Source organism: Pangasianodon hypophthalmus, chromosome 10 (genome assembly GCF_027358585.1).
Source record: "Pangasianodon hypophthalmus isolate fPanHyp1 chromosome 10, fPanHyp1.pri, whole genome shotgun sequence".
In the NCBI taxonomy this organism is placed as follows: domain Eukaryota; kingdom Metazoa; phylum Chordata; class Actinopteri; order Siluriformes; family Pangasiidae; genus Pangasianodon; species Pangasianodon hypophthalmus.
In genome coordinates, this window is record NC_069719.1 from 16,416,490 (window position 1) to 16,443,356 (window position 26,867).

A 26,867-nucleotide genomic window follows, 5' to 3' on the forward strand; every position below is an offset into this window, starting at 1 on the left:
AAAGGAGGTACTATGTACAAAAAAGGCTGTAATTCCTAAATGGTTAATGCAATATTTTTCTTTAACCCCTTGAATTAAAGCTGAAAGTCACATCTTGATTGCTTCATTTCAAATCCATTGTGGTGGTGTACAGAGGCAAAATCACGAAAATTGTCACTGTCCAAATACTTATGGACCCAACTGTACACATGAAACAGTTGATACTGGCCCCTGTTTGTTTTCTTGTCAACGCCTGTTGGCAGCTGCAGTAAACGAAGTGACAGACGCTAGAATTGTTTCCTTTTGTGTGTGTGTTTGTGTTTTTTTTTTTTTTCTTTTCTTTTTTTTCTGCACTTAGCCTTGTGCCTCTGTGTATTCTGGTTTAAACTGCACTGAGCTGCTCTGAGTGTGAAATCTAAGGGAAATTATTTGCAGTCCTGCCTGAGGATTTGACAAATTGTGTTAAGGCGTTTAATGATTGTGTTTGTGTGGGCAGTTTTCAGTGTGGACTGCAGCACGGTGGAATGTCCTCCTGTACAGCCCATGCAGTGTCCAGCAGACAGCTACGAAACCCAGGTCAGGCTCACAGCAGACGGCTGCTGCACACTACCTACCAGGTGAGACACACACACACACCCACACTCGCACCTCACATATCTGTCACACCTCTCTGTCTCTTCAGCACAGCTCTACAGCCATGACCACGATTCTTAACTTCACTAAGCATTTATCTCCATTATGCTTGGCTGCGCAGTAACAGTGTCGTTACACTGCTTTACAATGCTCTTATTTACTCAGGCTTTATAGTGCTTAGTGAAACACATGCCTGTAAAAATGCCAAAAATGAGTGATGGCATTACACTCTGAAATGTACCCTGAATTATTATTGATTGTCTGTTTTTTTTTATATCTTTCCTTTTTTGTCATTTCCTCTGTCATTTTTCTCTGTCTTGCTTTCTTCTCGCTTTCAGGTGTGAGTGTTTGCCTGGTGTCTGCACCTTCCCACAGTGCTCAGCAGGGACGTTGCCCCACTTAGTTTCCCGTGGTGATGGAACACCGGGACGATGCTGTGATGTGTACGAGTGTGTCAATGGTAGGCCTTGTTTGCTCAACGTGTGTGTGTGCGTGTGTGTGTGTGTGTGTGTGCGTGTGTGTGTGCGTGTGTGTGTAGGAGAGGTTCATAGGTGAAGTGTGCACATAGAATCTTACTGAGCTTGGACAAGAGGCCAAGCAGTGTCTGTTGACTGAGTTAGTGAGAAGAGTATGTGATGTGTGCATGCAAACATACTAATGCTGTCCCTTGTAATGAGCTTCTTAAGCAATGTAAACACACAGCAGCAAGCTCATTTAGACAGCTCAGAAAAGCCCACTGTATATTTGTTTAAAGGAAACAAAGAGCCACAGAGTTGCATTAAGTTCACTACCATGTTTTCCTTGAGAGAAAGAAAATAGTGCAAAGACAGTATGTCCTTTGAGAGAGGTGATGAGCTGAACTTCTATACCTGACGAGAAAAACTAGTCTTTTTGCAGTCGTGGCTTTTGCGGTGAACTCTGGAATTAATGCGGTTAGATTTTGTTTGTATCATTATGTGGAGAGTGAAATGGAACCAGACAGACAGGGGCATGACCTTGCTTCTTCAATTGCTAACCCAACTAACCTCAAATCACTCCCAATCTCTGAGAGGTCTATTATTCCTGTGCAATCCATGCAGTCTTAATAAATCATATCTAGCTCATGTTGATTTTAGCACTGCAGGTATTTTGACCCAATCCCTAAAGTACTAGCAACTATAAAAACCACCGTTATAATGTGGCCATTTGTTTTGCCACCAAAACATACATTTGGTGGCCTGTGAAACCCCTTCAGCTGCACTGCAAAAAATGGTATAAGGTGAAACTCTTGAATATGGGCAAATCAAATATAAGATTATTCAGTCTGTTTTAGATGTTTTTACTCATTTCAATTTTTCTTATTCTATTGCATGTTTATTTTTCATCCTAGAAATAAATGCTTGAAATTGGAAAAATGATCTGCCAATAGAACAAGACTATTCCAAGCTTGAAATTAGAAAATGTCTAGAAATACGTTTAATATTCATATATTTGGTTTATTATTATCTTTTAATAGGAAGTACTAGATAAATATGCCTATATTCGAGATATTTTCACTTGCTAAGATGGCGTTTTTTGCATTGTGTTCAAAGTTTTTTTAAATTTGTTTCTCTTTTGCATGTATCTCATCCAGAAATAAAGGTATAGCATTTCAAAGTCTGGTTACCCCAAAAAACTGAAAAGGGAAAAAAACACATTTAAAGATTCCTTTACAATTCCACTGAAAGCCTCCCCACCTACCTCCACATTTATAATTTAAACATGAACTTCAACTTTTTCTCTTCCCTCAACTGATCTCTGTTCAGACTAAGAGGTGAAATAATTGCCGATTCATTTTGTCACTTCTGTTGTCTAAATTTCTTGTTATTAATGTCTTTTATGAGGTCATTTAAAGATTTTAAACCATCTGCTCTCATCCGTACAGAGTGTGTATATACTCTTCTCTGTTCTGATGATGGTGCAAGGGCTTTGTGATGGTGCAAGGGCATAAAAGACATTTTGACAGTCAGCATCTGATTACAGACTTCACTGAGTAGGCTTATGTGCATTTCACTATGGCATGTAACTATCCTAAAATTTCATTAAACTCTGAGAAAAGCACATTAGCTACCAAGGTTTTAGCCATCTTTAGGCAGACTGACTGTGTTGTAGTCTTTACAGGTGAAACCCAGGCCTGAAGCCAAGTCATTCAGAGCTATTATTTTTTTAATCAATCTAACAGGGCACACCTGGACATCAACAAACACCTGTCAGTCACATGTTCCAGTAAGTCTGATCACTTGAAAATGGGTTCAAACAAAAGGTGCCATGTTCTAAGTTGTTTAACACATCCATATATAAATATCAGGAAGGGAAAGATGAAATTCTGATTCATATTCATCTTTTGATCTCAAACCCAAATGTCTTCAGTGTATAGCAAATACAAAAGAATTGGCCTTGCTGTTTCAATTTTTTTTTTCCAGAATTCTGCCACAGCTACGTCTGACAGTTTTTTTGTAGACTGCTACACGTATACAGTCAGATCCAAAAAAAATGGTTGTCATTATTGTTGTTTTAGCTGTTGACTACAGACATTCAGCTTTAATATTAGTGTTTTTACGTCCAAATCGGGTGAACAATGTAGAAATTACCAGACTTTTTATATGTGGTTCAACCCCACCCCCCAAAGGTGATTCGACAAAGGTAATTGGACAAACTAGCAATCATAAATTAAATTGTCAAATTAAACTGGTTGCAGTCAATGAATGTCTGAAGTCTAGAAACCATAGATATCACCAGACACTGGGTTTGTTCCCTGGTGATACTCTGCCAGGCCTTTACTGCAGCTTTCTTCAGTTCTTGCTTGTTAATGGGGTGTTCTGACTTGAGTTTTGCTTTCAGCAAATCAACCTTGTCTGCACTTTGAGCTCATATTCATTGTTTAATTTCAACTCCAATATACACATAAAATACTGTAACAATAACTTTAACAATGTCCAAATATTTGTGGACCCGACTGTATTTACAGGACAAAGGTGCATTCGCAGAATTCGGTGGTGCCATCCTTTATGCAGCTCCAGATATTTAAAGAGATAGGGAAGATGAATAAAGGAGGAAGAGTACCTTCTTGAGACAGTGGAAGGCAGCATGAAAAGGCCAGATCAAATTAGAACTAAAGAAAAATGAGACATCCAGTGTGTCTCACTGCACACAGACATCAATATAGGGAGAAACAGGAAAGAGGCATGTCTTAAAATGATTGCACCTCCCTGGCAGGTGTTTATTTGTTTTCTGTTTATCCTACAGTAAAGCCTGAAGCACGTGCTGCACGTAAGATAGCATTTAATAAGAGCCTCCTGTGCTTGATGATTGGAGGATAAGAAAAGGATGAACACACAATACATACATTAAGAGACAGAGACACGCAAACGCAACACAGCAAGCGCAAACATCTGTGCTATGATGAGGAGCCAGGGTGTGTGTCATCTTACTGGCGCGCTGTGAAGTAGCCCTGTGTCTGGCGGCTGATTAGAGAACAAAGAGGCAGGGCTCAAGATCAGCTCGGGGGAGCATCAAAGCCCCGGAAACAGGAACACTTTGATTGAACATCTGGCCACTGGTGGCTACGTTTGGGCACTGAGCCTGTATTAATATCACACAGCCTAAGGGGGTAGAGAGAGAGGGAGAGAGGGAGCACAGAAGAGGAAGGATGAACTCATCTCTATGGGCGTAAACTTATGCTATCAATAAGAAACAGCTGTCCTGCTTACATCATCAGTTGTGTGCTGCAACCCCTGGCATCCCACTTTCCCATCTCAAGATACTGTCATCACATCAGCACATGAAAATGCAGCTTACAAAAGAAATGAAGAGCATTGCATGACACATCCACTCATGAGCCCACACTGAACTGCAAGGTGTTACACACACTTTAGTTAATAAGTGAAACAGCCAAATGTGAGGATGGCTATGATAAATGCCTCTTAACTCTTATAAGACTGCAATGTAGTTTGCCTTTCTGTTTCTTGATTAGTATTGCTAAACCTATTGTTTTGTTCAGATTTAAATCATTCATTTTGATTTCAGAATATCTCATTTGCACCCAGACAGTACAGCTATTCGCACTTTTAAACACCAAAAAAACTGTGCATTTTTAAAAGAATTGCCACATCCTGATTTAGCACTGTGCTAAGTTAGAGTTAGTTTAGCTAATGTTATCACTTCAGATTTTAATAGGAGCTAACCGAGTCCTCTAATAAGCCAGCTAATGCTCAGCTAACTATATAGTATGTGTAATTAACTAGTACTAGTAAGTTAACTAACATTAGGCTAATTATTATATTGGGAAATGAAAACTAGGAGCAAGGTTTGCTGGCAAGCTAAATAACATTAGCACAGCGAACATATTTTGTTATTTAAGTTGCTTTTTTTTTTTTATTTCATTAGAAAGCTAGATAACATTATAGCCCAAGTGCTAACTAACATTAGCTAACCTGTGTAACTGCAGGTAACACTTCTAGTGAGCCGCCGTATGATAAAGACCCGTAGCTAAGTGTGCTAGCTATCACCATTTCAGTAATGACTAGATTTTAGTGCAAATGCAAAAACAGTCCCATTTTCACCCTGGTGCAAATAACCTTTAACTTTTCATTTTTCATTTCATTTTTAACTAGAACAATATCAAAGGTGATATTTCCAAATAATATGACTTTGCTAATGAATATAAAATGTATTAAAATTCCTATTTATAGCTGTTTAAATTACAGAGCCAAGAGAGTAACAAGGTCAAGTCCTCTATTTCTTATTTGCCCCTACTCCTGTGAACACACCTGATGCCAAGAGGGTGACCAAGAATTTAAAGGAAATTCCACTCAGTGGAATTTATTTATTCTGGGTTAAATTCTAAGTTGATTTTTAAGTATAACTTCTTTCATTAACATGTTGGTCACTTAGGTTAATGGTTTCCTACATTACCTATAATACAACTGGACTACCTGATTATAGTGGTGCAAGTGGGAATTAGCCCTTGCTTCAGCTCTACCTAAAGTGACCAGGCAGCAGACTTCAACTTTCATACTTATTTCAACACCATCATGCTTTCATCAACACCATCATGCTTTCATCAACACCATCATGCTTGTCATCTCACAGATTGCTAACCAGCTGAGCCATGTCTTTGCCGTAAGTCAGAGCAAATGCATTGTGTAACTGCGTTGCATTCTGTGACTTTAAGTCCAATGTTTTCTGTCTCCACAACTTGTATGTTGGAGTTCTCATTAAAATGACGTGACTGAACGTCACTGGAAAATGGTGAGTGAGAACAGATGCACTTGCTCTTTTGTTTTTAGGAGCTAACAACAAAACCTGACCATTATTCCTGTTTATAGGACTTTTGTGTGTCAACAATCATATCAACAATCATGTCACGCTGAAAATCTCTGAGATCACATTTTCATGGTTGATGTGAACATTACTGAAGCTGCTGGCCCGTATCTGCATGATTTTATGCATTGCACTGCTGCCACATGATTGGCTGATTAGATAATTGCATGAATAAGTACTACATGTGTTCCTAATAAAGTGTTTTGTGAATGTATATTGCTGTAAAACCAAAAGAGATCACATTGTTCACTTGCACATCCATTGCTAATTATTGAACACAGCACAAGGGTTAAGAAAGTGTGTATCTGTCTGTGTTATGATGGGGGTGATGGCGTTTGAACAAATCCTTGTTGTTGCCTTCCATCGTCAGGAAGGACATGCAGGCTCCGAGCACCCCACCACATGTTGTCTGGATCAGCTGTGCCATCTGCAAACAAACCGGCGGCTAGATTACTCTGTCGACGGCAGATGTTTGCCGGAGACAGAGCGCAGTCTTGCGCACTCTGGCACAGGAGGATGTGTGTTTGGGACAGTGAGGGAGAAAGCATTCTCAGGCAGTGTGTTTGTTCACCAGAATTCTCATTCAGACGATGACGTCACCCAGCTGGAGATAGATAAGCGGCTGATTAGCTTGCTGTGCATGTGTGTGTGGTTTGTCCCCACAAGAATAGGAATATCTGACAGTTTTGTCCCCATGAGAAAAAGTGCCTTTTTTTGGCAAAACTGCACCTTTAAAATCTCGACAGCTGAGATGGTAAAAACATTTCTGGTTAATGTGGTTATGGTCAGGGTGAGGTTTTGATTTAGGATTAGATGTAGTAAATCCTTATTGCATATAGCCAGTTGCACATTTACACATATGTATATATATATATATATATATATATATATATATATATATATATATATAAAATCCTATGTGACAAAAACAAACATATGTGTGTGTGTGTACTGAACACCCACGCTTAAATGCCAGGCTGTTTCTTCTTTATATGAGTTGAGTGTTTGTTTCTGCTGCCTCATAATTATGCCTTTTTCACAAGCCTCTACCTGGTGGTAAACAAGCAATGCACAGGTCTACACCAGGCCTGTTTACTATCTCTGCTAACTCACATCCTTTCTGTTTAATAATAGAGCTTTTGCTTTCCATTTGTTGGCTCATCAGAATCACTGCATACCACTTTTGTCATTCTGGCTGTCTTTATCCACTTATCTTAGAATCACTCAGAGGAAGGGAGATAATGTTATTTACAAGTGAATACACAAACACAGATCCATGAGAGCTGCTGAATTCAAGCCTCTCTGTTCCACTCTGAGTTCAGTGTATCAATAATGATATTTTTAGGACTCTGATTACCCTTCTACTCTGATTACACACGCACACACACACACACCCCAACCATTCCATTTGTCAGTGTGTGCTCCCCCCAGCCCAACCATACACAGTCATTACACTGGTTTTTGCTCAGAGAAAGGCTGTCATTGTCAAGAGGATGATTGGCGGTTTATGTAAGCCACTTGAAACACTATGGGCAAAAGATACAGTATAGAGACCTCAGAAGTCCTAATTTCATGCTGCAGCCATAGCACAGAATTTCTTTTTTCCCTTCCCTTTGAGGGGAGAGTGTTCTTGTAGGCTTGAAGGACCCCCAACTTGCTGGCTTCTAAGCAGAAAGTGCTGAGATTAGCCCTTTAAATGCCTGTTGCTCTGTCACGTTCAATTGACGTGTGGAAATTCGAGAACAAGGGAACCTCTTTCAGAGGATGGACTCAGATTAAGACCCACACAGTGTTGTGAAGTGCTGGGCTTAAGCAACAGTCCAGGCGTTGAAGAGATTATCAGCCTTAAACCACATTGACTGCCCTTGGATTGTGCGCATGGGGTGTTTGATTGGCAGTGCAAACAGATCACATTGTGTATAGAAAATTATGTCCCTTCACCTACCCGCCTACTATTTTTTGTTGTTTTTCAGAGAACACCAAAGAGAACGCCTCTATTGGATGTGAAGAGCGATATTAAGGCCCTCCTAGCTTACAAGTCACATCGGAGGCTAACAGCATTACAGCTGTAGTATAAATCCTGCCATGATTGACAGCTCCATTAAGTGGTTCTCCACTCTTCATTTCTCTGGCTGCACAATCACCTCGCATTTTTTTTTTTTTTTTTACTTCAGTAAAGCTAGCTATATTCAGTAGCTGCTAGGTTACACATAATTAGGACTGCTAAAACATTTGCACAAGGAATTTTAGTAAAATTGGTCTTGATTTGCAGGGGGACATGATTTGCATGGTCATAGTTGTCTTGGGCCTGCCAAGGCAAAGCACACCTGCAGCTCTGTGCGCCTTATCACATTATTTAGTCTGTCTCGCGGCAGCTGCAGCCAAAACAAGAGAGGCTCCAGCATAGGGGAGGGAAGCAGGCGGCTGGGAGGCAGTGTCTGATGGGCTGCTCACCGCCTGAACCACAGAGGAGGATAGAAAAACACAGGGCTGCTGGAAAATCTCTGGCTATTAGGAGGCCAAAATAACGGTCACTTAAAGCTTTGTACAGTGATCACTGTCTACAGCCAAATTTTGACCTAGTGTTAAGAAATTGTGTGGGCACATTTTGACTGCTTGAAGTTTGTGTGGAGGTGCGCTCGCGTCTTAAGAAGGCTCGCTTTACAGGTTCATTGTTCATTGTGCAAGTCATGACTCTTAACTCCAATTCAGTTATGTTTCCACTCTTCATGGTGTGTTTAAATGAACTTAAGCAACATTTTCCTAAGTACATTATGGGTGAATATTATGTAAATCTGCTCCCTTAGGTTAGTGGCTTCTGGGTCACAATCAGTTTTATTTTGAACGTGTGCTTTGTGGCTATGTGGCTTAGATAGAAAGGTGCTTCTAATCTCCAACTAGAGAATTTCACAGGCTGCTTCCACACAGCCCTGTGAACCAACACCAATGAGACAGGCTTCCTTTCACTTCAGATACCTTCTGTCTGTAGATAAGCTCTGTCTGTGTGTGGGTGGCTGTGTCTGTTTCTCCATATGAGTGACATTGCAAAAGAACAGAGTAACCAGTCACATATTTCATTTGCCTCACCTGCAATTCTTCCACACAAACAAATATGTGAATTACGAAGGATTGGACATTCATGTAGCTGGAGAAAAAAGCATAAGTCTGTGGTACTCAAGCTATGGACTCCCCTCATAATTGACAATAAAGCAGAATTTTTTTTTTGTTGAAGAATTTAAAGAATGTTTTAAGACAAGCTTACTACTATAAGATTACTTTAACATGCTCCAGCAGCAGATAAAGCTTCTAGAGCACCTGTATAATCGGTAAAGATATACATCAGCCATTAAATGATAGAGTCAGACTACAAAGCAAGGTCTATTTCAACTAGAACCTCTCACCATTACATTACTATAATGGTTCCTCACACTGGACTAAAGTGAGATTGCAGAATGAGACAACATTTTGAGAACACTCGCCTTTGGCATTCTTGGTTGATCAGCAGTGCCAAATGCTGCAACTGCAAAATTGGTGCAAAACTGATTACAAAGGTGTTTATAAAGGTGATTTCGTGTTGAATTTAATCACGCCAGACCCACTCTATAGCCAAAATTGTGTGTTAGGTTGGACACCTGCCCTTGGCCACTGTAGTGCACCAGTTATGTGATTATAGCTGAGCCCTTTGGAGACGTTGCACTCCACAGCATCCATCACACACACTGAATTGGCCTTCTGCAGGTGTTGATTGGACAGAGGTCTTCTGCTAATACTGGAGTTGTTCCCTTTTCACTACTGCTAACTCTTCAAGTGCAAATCTGCTGGAGTCTGTCACTTCTTACAGCAGATTTTGCATAAGTTGTGATATGTCAACATATCTCTGGAATGTTAGGGTCAGTTTATTTTAAAGAGCACAAGCTAAGTTAACAAGCCAATTGTCCTTGACAGAAAACAAAGATGTCCTTGACAGAAAAAAAGGTCAGATAGTAGTGATTTCCCAGTGCTTACTGGAGAATGTTCTGAGGTAAGATGGTAGAGTTGATGTGTAGTGTTTGTACGCCAGGGTGAATTAGAATTAGAATGCCTTCTAAAAGGCATTCATACTTTGATTAAATTTTGTCATCCCATGTTTTCATGCTGAGAAGTATAGAATCAGCGTATCATTAAACATAATTCTCTGTTGTATTTCTTGATTTATAGATATTGTGTTTGCAAGTATATTTTTTCTAATGCAAACACATTATTTCTTATTTAGAATAAAAGCCTGAAAAGTATATGTTTTTTAAATATACTACACTCATTGGCCCTTTTATCAGGTCCACTTACCATATAGGTCACATTGTAGGTGTATAGTTATTGACTGTAACCCATCTGTTCATTTGTCCACCCACCTCTTTCCAGGCTCTTGGTGGAAATAGCCCACTGCAGGACCGCAAAGACCAGATATTATTTGGGTGATGGATTATTTTCAGCACCTTAGTGACAGAAACATAGTATGAGCATCTTAGTGTGTACAGTTTGAAGCACAGCAGCCTACCAAATAAATAAATAAAACAGTTTTTTACAGATTTATTGCAATTTCATCATTATCAACATTTCTTATTAAAACTCCTGAGTTAACTCTAGCACTTCTCGTGAATGAATCTAAACTCACTGAGCACTTTTTTTAGAAAACACCTGTACACCTACTCATTCATGAAATTATCTAATCAGCCAATCGTGTGGCAGCAGTGAAATGCATAAAACCATGCAGATACGGGCCAGCAGCTTCGGATAATGTTCACATCAACCACCAGAATGGGGAAAAAATGTGATCTCTGTGATTTTAACCGTGGCATGATTGTTGGTGCCAGATGGGATGGTTTGAGTATTTCTATATCTGCTGATCTCCTGGGATTTTCACACACAACAGTCTCTAGAGTTTGGTGCAGTAAAGAAAAAACTTCCAGTGAGCAGCAGTTCTGCAGACAGAAATGCCTTATTGATGAAAGAGGTCAACAGAGAATGGCCAGACTGGTAGTAACTATGATAACCATTCTGTACAATTGTGGTGAGCAGAAAAGCATCTCAGAATGCACAGCACATGGAACCTTGAGGCAGATGGGCTACACAGCAGAATACCATGTAGGGTCCCACTTCTGTCAGCCAAGAACAGAAAGCTGAGGCTGCAGTGGGCACAGGCTCACCAAAACTGGACAGTTGAAGACATAGTCTGGTCTGATGAATCTCGATTTCTGCTGAGGCGCACAGATGGTCAGAATTTGTGTCAACAGACCAGGCTGGTGGAGGTGGTGTGATGGTGTGGGGAATGTGTTCTTCGCACACTTTGGGCCCGTTAATAACAATCAACCATCGCGTGAAAGCCTATTTGTGTAATCCATGCCACAAAGAACTGATGCTGTTTTGAGAGCAAAGGGAGGCCCTTCCTTTGCTCACAGACACTTTATTTGGAACAGTATACTAATACTCGGTGTATTAGTATAATGTTCCTAATGAAGTGTCTGTGATTTTTTTCTACAAATTATCATACATGGCTTTGTTTATTTCTCAATGAGTGAATTATACCAAATATTTACATACAATATTTCAAATTTCCCTTTAAATCATTCTGAATTTATTCTGAATAGTATTTCTTCTCAGGGCTAAACGTTTACTCAGATAGAAAAATTGCTCACAGTGAAAATTACAATATACATTCTCTGGGTTGTAAAGGTAAACAACTGGTCTTGAATTAATACAACTAGTTTTTCAAAATAACTGAAAACCTTCATAGAGTACGTTAATATTTGTTTTCTCTAAATGAAGCACCATCTGTAGTGAAAGAGGATTCCTGCCCAAGGCAGAGACTAAAAATTATGACGCATTTTGTTCTATAACTCTCTTCAGGTTTGAATAACTACTTTGTATAAAGAACAGATAAAAAGTGGTCTGCAGTTTGAACACATGTAGCGTAATTGTTTATCAAGATGGTCATCTATGTGTTGGAAATAATAAACCAGAGACAAGGCCCAGTTCTGAGCTTAGCGTTTATGAGCAACTGTTAATGTTACGTCCTTTAGAAACAGGAATGCAGCTAGAGGAATGCTGAGGCCAGAGCTTCCCCATGTCTATTGGATAGGTCACAACAAGTGATAAAGCAGATGGGACCCAAGATACTATTTGTTCTATGAGAAAACTCTGCTTGCTAAACATGGAACCTCTCAGTTGTGTTAAAAATGTGTGTTTTCACTGAAGTCTCCTTGGTTACTATTAAGGTCCAAGAGAAGCCTTTGTGCTGCATTTAACTACACCAGTGAGCTCGGAAATCACATGGCGAACATCTGGATGGGTTGGGATAGCTGCATTGGCACTGCTCAGGCTCTTTCTAATTGACCTGACCCTTTGTCAGACTCTGGCCATGCTGGACTGCCCACAGCACTAAACTCATTTAAAGCTCTCTACCTTCAGGTTGTTTATCATTAAGACATGTTGTGCTGAATCTTGTCATACACAAAAAGTACAGGTGTGACGTATTCCAGATGTTTGTAATGTGTCAGTTTTATATTCCTACCTGGTTTATAAAGTCTTTTGCTTTTCCTCAGTGCAGCTGTACATATTAATTCATCATGAAACCTCTGGAGTGAAGTACATGATGGATTTTAACACGCAGCAGTCACAGTCTGCCTGTTACACAACAGCTGTCTGGCTAATAATAGCATTGTCAGCACTTTTGTGTAATTCATGCCCAAATGTCATTTTGACAAGAAAATGAGACAGAAAGAAAGGGAAGAGCAAGCCGATGAAAAAGCCAAAGCTTTGATTATAAATTGTAGCAAATCCCTACCCTGATGTTTGGTGCCTAGCTGGTGTGACAACTGTGCCGTCTCACAGGCTCTTTGTGTAATTCATTAAACCCTCACTAATTGGCAAAACAAGTCTTTGGAATTAAAGATAGACACTGTTTAGGCTGAAACCATGTCAGTGCTTACTCTCACATGGAATTGAGCTGAGCTTTCTTTATTTATATATATATACATATATAAATAATATTGCTCACGTTTTATATATATATATATATATATACAAAAAACGTGAGCAATATTATTAGAATATATATATATATATATATATATATATATATATATATATATATATATATATATATATATATATATATATATATTCTAATAATATTGCTCACATTTTTTGTTTACTAACATTATTTCAGATCCACCAATGATCTTTAAATTAAGATGCTGCTGGTTCTACGTAATAGTGCAGATTTTGTTTTGAGGTGCATGCTGGAGAAGGTAATGGCTTTATTTCCCAAGCATGAATGTGCAGCTCTTGAGTTTAGTACAAATGGCAGACATCGTAACACATTGGCTGAGAGTTGAATTTTGCACCTAGCGTTGCCATGGTGACCAGCACACCAATCCTGTTGTGCTCTAAAAGCCGTTGGAGACATATACGTGATGGAGAGGTTCTCCGCATAGCCCATCTCTGTCTGAACTGGAGGAACACAGCCACACGGGGACATAAACCACACAGCCAAAATAGATGAAGGGAATCGATTTAATAATTATGTAAGAAAAAACTCCAGTCCGCAATTTCTGTGCACAGTCCCTGTTAGACGGGCCCCTGACGGTGGGAGAGATAGTGGATGATGCATCACAGTGTTGCAGCAAGAGGAACTAGGACATCATTTTGGGCATCACTTTAGAAGACTTAGTCCTTTTTCTTATAAACAACAATTTTACTATGCATTTTGAAAATTTTGAATCATACACTCTGCTTCCATTGTAACAAATAGATTTCCAGATGAAAAAATGGCCATGCATTTCACTTGACTTTTGTTACTGTAAGTTTCTGTTATTTCTGTGATCCTGCTGAAGCATAGTTACAGTCACCAATCAACCCCGAAGTTGATTCTTTTCCAGTGAGAGCATACCCCGTGTGTTTCAGTTTGTGTTATACTTCAGCATTTTGAGTCATTACATACCTTAGTAATTAAAAAGTACGGCATGTCAGTCTTTCAGTTTATAATTATATTTAATGTTGTGGAACATCTGCATGACAAGTTAGTTCCTGTTATCACTTACGTTATATCAGCTATGAACAGTCGCTCCCTCATCAGCTTCTCTTTTTACCTCTTTTTATTATATTAATAATACAAAAGTACAGCTTGTCATGTTACTGTGAAACTGGAAAGACTGTCCTGAAGACTTTCCTGTGACTGAGAACCTACTGACTTTTACACGCTGACAGTGGAGACTCTTTCCATAAATGTTAAATAAACCTCCCCTTACAGAAAACTTCACCATATCAATGATTATCATTTTTTTTTTGTTAAATAAAAACACATTTTTTGGTGCCTGTGAATTAGCTGTTATTACAGAAATGATGTATTAGAAGTGATTATCCTTGCAGCCGGCACTCCGGTCACAGCCATGCTGTTATACATTCTGACCAATCAGATTTTCAGAATTCAGCAATGCTGTTGTATGTATTATATATGTTATATACAGTAGGTTACTTATTGTTTTGTATATTTAAATACATGCATGTGCCACATCTAGCAGTCTAAAATGTGGGATTATGTTTTACAGAGACTAAGCCAGCCTGTATCTTCAGTGGAGTGGAGTATCGTGATGGTGACATGTTCAGGATGGATGCTTGCCATTTCTGCCGCTGCCAGGGCGGTGTATCAGTGTGTTTCACGGCACAGTGCGGCGTCCTCCACTGCGAACGATACTACGTACCAGAGGGAGAGTGCTGTCCTGTCTGTGAAGGTGACCTCAATCACACAACTATTATAGTGCTTCAAAGATTGCTAACGTAACTAAGAATGAATCCGATGATGCATTTGTGTCACATTGGGAATATTGTAATTAGGAGGTAATGAACCAGTGAATTGGTAAATATGACTCAGATACTCATATTGTCAAGTTGGGTCCCTGAAGGAGTAGTGGTTAGGCTTCGGCATTCTCACCGCTGTGGCCTGGGGTCGATTCCCGGCCAGGGAACCAGCCACTGAGGTTGCACACAATAGTGCACTCCCTGTGCCGGTCCCAAGCCCGGATAAAATTGTGTCAGGAAGGGGATCCGGCATAAAAACTGTGCCAAATCAAATATGCTGACCAGTGATCTGCTGTGGTGACCCCTAATGGGAGCAGCCAAAAGAAGAAGAAGAACAGCAACAGCTCGTATTGTCAATTTAATATCTTGCATATTTTAAGGTAAAGTAATACTACTAATGGACTGAAACCACACACTGCACAGCCGCAAGTCTACACTGTCAAAGCACAGCCATTAGATGTACATTGTGATCAAAGTGACCCAGCCCTACCTGTAACTACATGTTATTAGCAGCGACACAACAGCCATTTAACAAGCTCTTGAACCAGTAACTCCGTAAATAACGGGTTGCGTCTGTGTAAAGAGTTTTCAATGGATCCACATGCAATTTTAGACTGAATGACCGGTTCCCTACTCTGAAGCAAAGAAGAGCAAATGAATACTGACATTTATATATATATATATATATATATATATATATATATATATATATATATATATATATATATATATATATATATATATATATATAAAAGATCCTGATTTGGATTCACTAATCAATCTACAGTCATAGAATTGTAATGAACAATTTAGCCCAAGGGCTTTTTTTGTGTCTTCTATTTAATGTCTGTTTGAAATTGAATCAGATGATGATTATCCAAGCAAGAATGCTAATAAACGCCCGCACCCCTGGAATAAGCTGGTAGGGCAATTAAATGGCAGCAGGAATTTTTCAAAAATGAAATAAATTAAAAATGGATCATGAGGGAAGACCCTATCATCTGAACTTCGCACAGGGACATGATGAATTCTTTGCATAATTTTTATTCTCCCAATTAAACAAGCATCCTGGGTTAATTAGTTCAGGGAACTGCTTGTTGTTTTACTTTATAGACCAACCAAACATAGTGTGCCTGGGAGCGTGTAATTTGGATTGTTTTGCATGTCTCTTGGGTAGACCTTCATCCCACCATATTACTGCCTCATATTAGCTCCCTACCTTTGGCTGATACTATTAGAATTATCAGATTATTTTTATGTGCAGATTAGTTTTGTAATGTTTTTTCAGCACTCTGGTTAATTAAGATGAAGCCCCCATTACATACTACAATATTAGTCTGGGTAATTTCATTGCTATGAATTTTATAAGCGAGCAGTATGTTGATGTATGTGGAAAGTTGGATTTCTGTACATGTAAAGAGCAGTTATATTTCCAGCAAAGCTGATAGTGTGTGTGTAAATGGTTCTGATGGTTGTTTTAAATAAATCAAACTGTCTTCCATCACTTAGTTACTACCTCCTGTTAATTTATTCAAATTAAAGGTGCTGTTTCTATACCTCTATTATTACTTCACTGTTTGTTTTTAATTCAGGCCCTGCATTTCCTTCTAAGATCTTGAGTAATGTATGCTAATTAGCAGGTGCAATGGGATAAATAAGTTGTGAGTGATTTACAAAGAACTTTACAAAGATTTACAGATTTGCAAAGAAATTACATCATATCCAAAGTAGTGGGAAGAACATCTATTTGTTCTTGATAGCCGTGGCAAGTCAAGATCTCAATGGAAATTAAATGGAATGTAAAACTTGCCACACATACAATTACATGTCCAGTATAATACTGATTAATAGCGGCGAAAAACTGTTCAAACTAAAAGAGTGTAGGTTTTGTTCCTAAGATAGGTGTGAATGAAAACCTTCTCAGAGTTTTACAATCTCTGTTTAAAATCTGTTAGCACTGGAGGTGTGAATCTGCAGTGAATATCTAATATGGAAACCAAGTTTTCCACAATGATAATCATCATATCATTTAAGAAACTTTCTGATCATTTTGAGATCCTGAGGCATAGTTGTGATAAATGTTCCAGATGTTAAAACGTAGTAAATGGTTTAATTTTTTTCCTTCATCTAGTGGAAACAGACTTCTGCAAATATAATACCTGCTCTTTGGTCATACTGATTTGTGCACACAATCACCTTTCCCACAGGGACTTTCAGGCTTAGTGTATTGCATGATTGAGCACACGATAACTTTTCCCACAGGATATTGCATTATGAGTGTTTTACATGTACAAACTTTAGTAAATCTGCGCCTCAGTGTGATAGTTTGGCAAGATGTTGTGACAGTGTATGAGTATGAGTAACAAGGCTGACTCATAAAAAGAGAAAGGGGCAATGTCAGGGATTAAATCCTCTCTCTTTTTTCTATCTGTTTCTCTGCAGATCCTATCTTCCCTGCGCTGAATTTCGCCGGCTGCTATGTGAATGGCCAGATCCTGGCTCATGGGGATCACTGGCGAGAGGACGACTGCACATTCTGTCAGTGTGTGAGTGGCGAAGCGCGCTGTGTAGCTGCTGCCTGCGGCCATAACTGCCTCCACCCGGTCACAGTGCCTGGAGAATGCTGTCCTGTGTGCGAGGGTAAGGACAGGGTGTGTTTGTATGTGTGTGTGTGTGTTGTGTCTTTCCATCCCTCCCTCCGTCTTTTCTATTGTTCATTGTTCCTAATATACTTGTTTGTAGGTCACCGTGTGTGTCCACATATGTGGGGCATTTATAACTACTTCTGACCAAATAGTGTTTTTTTTAAACTCTCTATGTAAAGATTTACCAGATAGGAAAACCTATGGTTGTTATTAAAACCCACCCAAATCTAATCATATCAGCTAAAAAATACACAAATCCCTAAGATTAGCTTTACCCTGCTAATTTTCTCTCTGTACTTCTGTTTGTCTCTGTAATGATGCACTAACTTTCATTGCTTACACCACAGCATGTGATTATTGCCACTGATCTGTATTAGCTACGGCACTGCAGGCCTGAAGCAGTACACATGCTTACACCACACCGATCTTGTCTGCCTGCTAAGTGAAGGCTGCAAGTGAGAGCTTTGCATTGTTTTGCAGCACATTGTAAGCTTTGATCAAGTAGATTCGTGTATAGATTTCCACCCAGACATTTGGGATTGCTGTTTGAATCTAGGGTTTGATTTTGGCTTGCATTGAAGGCAAGGCTTCAGGCTGTACTCGCTGACGATACACCCACACACAAATAACAGAGAGACAGGTGACAGATGAGTGACAGCTCTGTCAGATGATGAATCTCTTCTGGGATTGGCTCGAGCCACAGTAACAGAAACATCGTCTCTCAGGTCAAGCTGGAGAATATAGATTTGATATAAGCGAGATGCGCTGCCTGGAGCTTTAGTGTCTTCTCTCCACTTTATTCTCTGCACGATCACAGTCACAGTTCCTCACGGTGATTTAGGAGTGTGACTAAACTCTAATCAGCTCTTACTTAATGCAGCCATCCTCAGTTCTGTTCATGAGGACAGCTTGCACTTTCCCTGTACATTTCTCACCTTACTCTTTCAGCAGCGTAAACACACAAACAATGCTATTTCTTAGCCCATGAGGCGTGTCTGGCAAAAAAAATGCAGCTGTGCAGTGCCTGGGGTTTCTCATATTGATTCTGAAGAAGGGAAAATTAGGCCTAATATTGTTTTAAAAATAAGACATTTCAGCTGAAACTACAAGCAATAATAAAGACTATAATGCTTTGTGTCTGGAGGGATCTGGTGGTGTATTTAAACCTCCTCCAGCAGCTGCTGGGATCTGTCTCATTATAAGCCCTGTTCCTACCTCAATGTCTCTGGGCAGGTGAATGTAATAGGGTTCTTGTCTGTTCTGCTGTCTGCTTTTTCCAATTAAAGATCTGCATGAATTTGGTACGCTACTGTGCAGATCAATACATTATGAAGAAATCCTGGAAATGAATATTACACTCGCAGCACATGTCAGCAACATTTTACGCTTGTTCATAACCTTCCATTATAATCAGGATGCAAAAGGTCCAATTAGAAATGCACTGCCCTACTAAGGAGAACTTCGGTTGACAGAAGGGATGGGAGAGAAGAAGAGAAGGATGAATGAAAGGAGGCAGCAGCATGGCTGCAGGCTTCCTCTTTTATGTGCGTGGGCAGCATCTCTCTCTCTCTCTCTCTCTCTCTCTTTTTCTCTCTCACTCTCTCACTCAAACCCCTTTTCAATTAATCTTTTATGTGACTGTCCATCCGTGAAGCAATTAGAGATGTGGGACTTACTGATTGTGTAGTGCACCTTCAAATATACGATATGAGTACACACACACACACATACACAGACTGGCAGGCAGACCACAGAACACTTCATACATACAGTACTAGAATTTCATTGTAATCTATACACCTTTCTGTATCTCTCTCTCTTTCCCCAAACTGCCGTTAGGCTCAGATCAAAGAATGTCAGGCTAGCTCCACGTCATTGTGCTCACTGGAAAGTTAGATCCATCATGCTTTGCGGGCCACAGCACTGCTCGTCCGACTCCAGTCATTCCTGTGCTGCTCAGTAATTTGATGTGAGCTCAATACCCTATATTTCGCCCTTAAGACAGTGTGTATTTGGGTAGATCTTGTGTGGGGCTCGGCACTAAAGACAGCTGTTTAAATAATGATAACCCTCACTGCATTTAAAGACCATATTCTCTGCTCCAGGCGCAGGTCTATGCACTGAAATTTCGAAGAAGCCTTTCTTGTAGAAGGTGGGTTATATTGATTTTGCAGGACGTTTGTGGTATTATGTTACCTGTGTATTGAATACACTGTGCTATGCCGTGCCCTTCTGACCTTGAGCTTCATTTATTTTGTCCATAATAACACAGACAAACAGAGGGAGAGCCATTTATTGTGTGATCCCAGAGGAAAGGAGGTCAGAGGAAGGCTGTGTTTTGCTCTAAGCCCCCGTGCATGTAGGCCTCCCATTCGTGAGCCCATTATAGCACGAGACAGTGAGGAATAAAAGCCATGGTGTAGCGATATCCCCTCTCCCACCCAGACAGATGTCTTTTAAAAATAGCCGTACCTGTTGGCAAGGACTAGAGAACTCTTTGTCCATTCCGTTTGCTCATTTCCATAAGGCATGTGTGTGAGACTACACCATGGGAGGAGGTTGTGAGATTGCCACAGGCTTTTAGTGGCTCTGTACATTAGCTGGTGAGAGAGGACAGTGAGGGAAATGACAGGCTGGTCAAAATTACATCAACTACAAAAATTGTGTAGAAGCATCTATGATAGAATAACAGCAATACACAAGGCTTGAAAAATATTCTATTCACAAAGTAGTCACTATTTGTTGTAATGATTATTTTGATAATCAGCTGTTGATTATTTTTATAATCAATTAATCTATAAATTTTTTTTTCTCGATTAGTTGAATAGTTGGATTACTCAAAAAAAAAAAAAGACTAAATACCAAAAAATATTTTTCTAAATTCCAAAAAAAAAACTTCAATTAATACTATTACAAACTTGCTTAATTAAGTAACAGGTCACAAAATAATAATTCTGACATTTATTAGGCGATCTCTTATGGCATAAGAATATTACCAAGCACTTATTTTGACCATTTATCAAATCAGACACCCAAACTAACATAAGGTCACAGCTTTTTGTACATTTTTTTTTTACACGATAGACCAATGGCCTCAGTCACTGGAAAAAGGATTTACCTGCATTTTAAGCCCTGATTTGTTCAATTCTGACCATTCAGATTCAAAATAAAGGCCAATATCCACAGGCTTTCCTGCTAACTGAAACGCATGCCATTCATTTTGCTTGCCATATTTGTGCAAATTGAATCAGTCTCGGTGTGTGAAATTGACTCCAAAGCTTCAGGGTCTCAACATTATAACATTAAACTCTTGTCAATACTATTGGGTTGAAAAAATGTTGAAAAACAAGTCTCACTTGTTATATGCTAAGTTGATTTGAATAGCTGTCCTACTTGAAGTGACGTGATGTAGTGCATCACAGCGTGCTTCATAACAGACAAACTAACTGATAATGAAATGTGTTGCCAAATATTTTAATATCAAATTTGATCAATTCTGTGGATTAGATGTTGGAGCGCTAATTTGGCATCATGTCATTGTGTACATAAAGACAGAATTGATAGCTGAACAAGAAAATGCTTCATAAATATTCTGATTAAGAGCCACTAAAACTCCACAGCTTCTCTTCAGTGGTCAGTGCAGTTTTATTCCCTGATCATTATGTTTGTTCAAGGTGACACAGTCTCTTAGGCCAGGGGAGGTTCTTGTGCCAGATGCCGAGTGTGTAATTAAGTAAATGAAGTCTGTCAGACTGGGATGAGCCACTATGAGCTTGCACCATGTTTAGCGAAGCTCAGCCGAGGGCTGCTGAAGGATCCACTCCTGAAATACACCTTAGCAAGTGTGCCTGTGTCTTTATGCCTGCTATTCTTGTATTTCTAGCATAATATCTGTCTGTGCTTGCATTTATTTGGGTGTATGTGTGCTTTGTTCAGGATGGTTTCTTTCCTTTAGGGTTCTCCCCCATTTTTTTTCATACAAAGATGGATAGGCTGGAGCATGGAAAGGGCATTCAGTGCTCCTGACGCCTCGATGAGAAGCAGCTTTCTTAATGAATTAGAAAGTGAAGACTTGCCTTAGGATTGTCCATATCAAAGGGAGCTCATTTTTAATTCATAATAACCATATATTCAGACAAAATAACCTTGGGCACAGGGAGATGAAATGAGAGAAGGTGGTAGACACTGAGAAAAAGAGAGGTAGAAAGAGTGAGAGAATGCTTGTATTCAGCCTGTATCTGATCTGGCTTAATTAAATTTCTCACCCTAAAAATAATAGGCATTGATCTGCCTTCAGCCCTGCTTCTCATTCTGTGTGAGTGAGCCGTGGGAATTATCAACAAAAAATGACCTCTGACCAAAACTGAAATAGCTGCAATGCTTTAGCAGCCTCTTGGCCACAGAGAACGCATGACATAAGCCTTTTGTCATCCCAAGGCATGCCACTGCAGACCGACGCCCCTTTTTCTCCCCATGTTTGCTTAAAAGTGTCCTGTTATAATTCTGTGTGCGGGGTTGTGTCTTCTAAGCTTTTCTTCTGTCTCTTGTGGAAAGTGTTATATGTTGATTGTAAGTATATGTCCACTAAAGGATCTCAGGAATGGTGATCTCAACTTTTTTTTTTTTTTGTGATCCTCTGTTTCTTGAGTTCAGAGCGTGGCATGATTTAAAGCAGGAATGACAGCGATGGTGCTGCAGCATGTCAGAGCTGTCATAACCTAAACCACACGGCGGTGTGCACGCCACTGATATACAACACACTGTACCATATTAAAAAGCCCCATAATCTTTTAATGGACTCCAACAAATAAATTATAAGCACTAAGAATTTCTTTTAAAATTAGATGAGGGGTACAGAAGAGGCTTTCCACTTAAGTTGTGTCTGTCTGTGTCTCTCTTGCTCTCACTCTCCTCTTCCTCTTTCTTTTACATTCACCTGCCGTCATACTCTGTGTTGTCTCACTGTTAGCCGTTAACAGAAGCTAGGAACTAGGGTTCTGTTTAAAATTGCTTTCAACTCCCATGACTCACAAACCCAGTCCCGGACGAGCCTTCACATTCTCCCTTTCTTTTACCATCTCCCAAAAACACACACACACGCACACACACAATCACTCACTAATTCACCCTGAGTTACTCAGCCTGACTCACCTCCGCTAGGGGAATGTGTGTGTGTGTTTTTTTTTTTTTCCAGAGCCCACCTATATCACCATGGCGCCCCCTGGCTGCAGCTTGCTGGAGAACTGCACGCTAACGGAGAAGGAATGTGCCTTTGGCTTCCGGCTTGACTCGCACGGATGCCGCACCTGCAGCTGCAAGACAAGTGAGCATTAAACAGAGCACCGTCGCTCAGGCCCTCATCCTCATTTTCAGAACAGGACAGCCAGCTGTCACTGAGCATTTAGCTGGAAGCTTTCCAGGCAAAAGTAGATTCAAGAGAGTAGTTTAGAGGAGAATGCAGACAGTGCTGCAGGATAGCGCTGTGCTTAGTATGCTAAAAGGGCAAGAGTGGATATATGAGGCTGATGCATATCAAAGGGAAAAGGAGGGTAATGCTCTTTTAGCTGATGGAGGAGAAATGCAAAAGACTTTGTTTGATGTTCTTCAGCCACATCAAGGGCCGTATGAGAAGATAATAAGAAGAAAATGCTGGTGGGTTTTTTTCCCCAAGGCTGACCATTCCTTTTGCCACTGTACCATAGTTTCATAGGTCAGGGATGTCAAAGGCAAACTTAGGAGACTTGAATTTATTTCTCTGTTCACGACTAAGACTTATTCAAACTAGCTTCACTGCTGAGAGTGGAAGGATGATTGTGACAACTGGGTCTAATGAGACTGTCAATGGAACAAATGCAATTAACCCTATTAGACTGGTTGTCTTGCCAGTGGACAAAATCCTCATTGTCGCTGAAGTGTTTGTGAAAGTAGTTTGTTTTCCGTGAAAGTAGAGATATTGGGCTGTGGAGTTTGCCAATTTCTCACTTCAGTGCCTCGCTGCTTTACTTTACAGCCAAGGTCTTGCAAATAATGATTTGTAATTCATTCTTGTAAAGTTAAAACCTGTGTTTGTGATCAGTGTGTTTGTGATTTATCCAAGGAGGAAAAAATAATCATGTCTGATTCTTTTGTCTCTAGGAGAGGAACTTTGCAGTGCTCTGATCTCGGGCTGCACCTTGAAGTGTCCACTCGGGTTCCAGATAGACGCCAACGGCTGTGCCATGTGTCAGTGCCGGCATCGCCATAAGAAGTGCAAGCCAGTAGCCTGCGCCAAGGACTGCCCCTTCGGCTTTGTGTAAGACTGTATAGAAAGTCTTTTCTTCCTCCCTCTAAAATTTTCCTTTCTACATCTCTGTCTCATCATCAACCCCAGTTTATTTCCTCATCTAGGAGACAGTCTGTTCTCCTACTTTCCACTATTACCACAGCTTCATTTTCGAGCCCCTGTGTTGTTTGCAGCTGCTACCAGCACAAGCTAAATGGACTTCCTGTGATTTTCCTGAATGCTCGGTTTGGTTTTTGACTGAATAAATGCTCATTTGGGGTACGGGCAGCTTGTTAGGTCCAGGCAGCTGCAGGTACATGACTGGCAGCTCATTAGGCTCGGCTGAGATCAACGCAGGCAATTGGTCCACTTAAAGGACAGTCTGGAATAGTGAAACTGAAGGACTAATCCCCATGACAGCGAGTTCACACTGCACCGCAAATAAACCCAGTGTGTGCACAGTGTGAGAGAATGCACCCGTATCAGCTATGGCAAGGGTTTGGTGAAGCTCTTGCATTGCTATTGTACTTTTTTGTACCATGACAACTGATGTAGTGGCAATTTCTTCCTGAATCCTTAAGAAACATATCATATATAGAGAAAGACTCCTGACCCAAGATCAGCTACATTTCATATGGCAGATACAGAGCAGTTTTATTGACTCATGTCATGACATGTTTCTTGGGATGATGGATTAGCAACCACCTAAAGCCAGAGATCACAAAGGAGGCCAAGTATCTCTATAAGCTCCCACAGAATGAGTTTCTCAGCCATGTCGTAGTGTAAAACTGCTTCCTCTGTTCATCCAAGTGTCATCATCAGCACTCTGTCAATTCTGCCTCCGTATAGGGTCCCGTGAGCTGGCTTGCTCACATCGAAGATTCTAATTTTAGATATCTATTTATGCTCCTTCATAGTGATGGCAGTTGTTCAGGCCTGCACAGCGCCAGGTGTGAATAATGCATGAAGAGACGTGCAATCTACCTATTCTCTCACAATCTATTGCTATTCCACAGCAGGGAAATCACACCTGATAGCTCCTTATCACCAAACCAAATGCGCATTGCATATGGCTGCTCTTCATGGTTACTGTTTGTGAGATAAGAGGAAGGATGGACAAGTGAATAGAGTGTGCTCGCTATGTCCCTTTGGTTAGTCAATTTTAATGCCATCTGCTGACATGCTTTCATGAAAGGTCCAACCCCTCTCCTTTTCTTTCACTCTTTCCCTTTCTGTCCTGTCTTAACTGATGACATTGGGCTTCGTCTTCAGCACCTGGTGTGTTACGCATGCACAATATGAATGCATCAGTATATACATAAGCAATGACAAAGTCCAACTTAAAGGTTATACTATCTTATTATAATTCATAACTTGATCTCCTCACTGATGTCCGTCTCAGCAACCACAACCTCTCTCTTTCTTTCTCTCTCTTTTTCTCAGATCTTAACGTCCAACAGTGTGTGTAATACATTCCTATTTTTGTATTGGCACTGGCTTGGGCTAGACATTATGATGATGTGATATCAGTACCATGATAAATTACAATACACTTTCTGAAATATTGCTGGTCTCTTCAAGACTTAAAAACACCCGCAGACTCTTACTGCTCACAGTAACAGATTATTGAACGTTAAATTGAGGTTTTTTCCTCTCGCTCTCTGTTAAATACTTTTCAAAAATCATTGATATGTTCATATTTTTAATGTTGAACAACTCTTTTACTGACACTGCTAATAACAAGCGTCAGTGTAATACCATAATACATATATAATGAAAAAGCCTTTAAGTATTATAATATGATTACCCACCCCTATTACTAGCTAATACTATTATACTATTCACTGTACTACTACACCTGATATAACTGCTCTTACTCCCTTATGAAAAAAAAAAAAAAATCATGTATGCCAGTATATCACCATACACTGTGTTACTGTACAATGGTACAGTATTTTACCGTTATTTTAATTATTTATTATTTTATTTCAAACGGTGTGTATATAATGGATACAGAAAAGCAGAAAATCAATGTACTTATGGTACAATGTACTTACATGTACTTATATTACAATACATTGTGGATATACTTTCCAGTATATCAGACATAACACAATACACGTAATACATGTAATACACTAAAATTACAATATATTTATTATTCTCCACATGTAGGAGAATATATGAAACATACTGACAAGGTATAATATATTCAGTTGTTATAGGGAAATATAGTAACCACATATTAAATTATTTAAAATGTGGTATGTACTGTAGGTCTCTGTACTGCAGATCGTATGAGAAATACATCTACATTTGAGGACCGCTAAGGTAGAGAACAAAAGGAAAAAGACGAATGTGCACACTCTCTTCACAATAAACATGGACTACCATGTCAAAAGACAGGATACAGGATCTTTTTACAAAGGTTTTTTATTTTAAATTATTGATATTTTCTGCTATTTTAGAATTACAGTGAAGGCATTTTCATTATGAAATAACTTATGGAATTATGTAGTGATGAAGAAAAGATCAAAAATTAAATTCAAGATTTTATCAGTATTCCTGATGAGCTTTTCACTCTCGGCTTCATGAGAGAACTTTTGACTGGAAATGTTAATAATAGCTTTACAGTTTCTCAGTATTTACACAGAGAATAAGTGGTGCACTTCAATATGCATACCAAGAGTGCAATATTTTGAACTGCGTCAAAGAGTTGACCTTCTCCTAAGCAATAGTACATGGAAAAATACAGTACAAATGATATATACCTGCATTACAATGCGTTTAATAATGTATTTAAAATACATAGGAGAAATACAGACATACATTGATAGATACACTGTATGGGCAAAAGTATGTGGACACCCATGTTTTGAATATCCCATTCCAAAACCACGGGCATTATTATTACCTTGTTCCTCCCTTTGCTGCTGTATCAGCCTCCACTCTTGAAAAGGCTTTCCACCAGATTTAGGAACGTGGCTCTGGAGATTTGTGCCCATTCAGCAACAAAAATGCAAGCGGTTGGGCACTGATGTCGAGTGAGAAGGCCTGGTGCACAGCCGTTATTACGATTCATCCCAAATGTGTTCAGTGCAGTTGAGCTCAGGGTTCTGTGCAGGTCACTCACGTTCTTCCAGCCATGGTAAACCAAAACCATGTCTTTATGG

At 39.7% G+C, this 26,867-nt stretch overlaps 1 protein-coding gene across 2 annotated transcripts in view; it reads left to right on the forward strand.

The window, feature by feature from the left end:
* The window catches only part of crim1 (cysteine rich transmembrane BMP regulator 1 (chordin-like)), a 78,782-nt gene that overhangs the window by 37,573 nt on the left and 14,342 nt on the right, over window positions 1–26,867 (forward strand). For both annotated transcript variants that reach the window (XM_026933861.3, XM_026933862.3), the window contains exons 4-9: window positions 476–596; window positions 951–1,072; window positions 14,538–14,720; window positions 17,230–17,427; window positions 22,627–22,755; window positions 23,568–23,724. In XM_026933861.3, coding sequence (XP_026789662.1) covers window positions 476–596; window positions 951–1,072; window positions 14,538–14,720; window positions 17,230–17,427; window positions 22,627–22,755; window positions 23,568–23,724 — 910 coding nt within the window. The remainder of the gene's footprint in view (window positions 1–475; window positions 597–950; window positions 1,073–14,537; window positions 14,721–17,229; window positions 17,428–22,626; window positions 22,756–23,567; window positions 23,725–26,867) is intronic.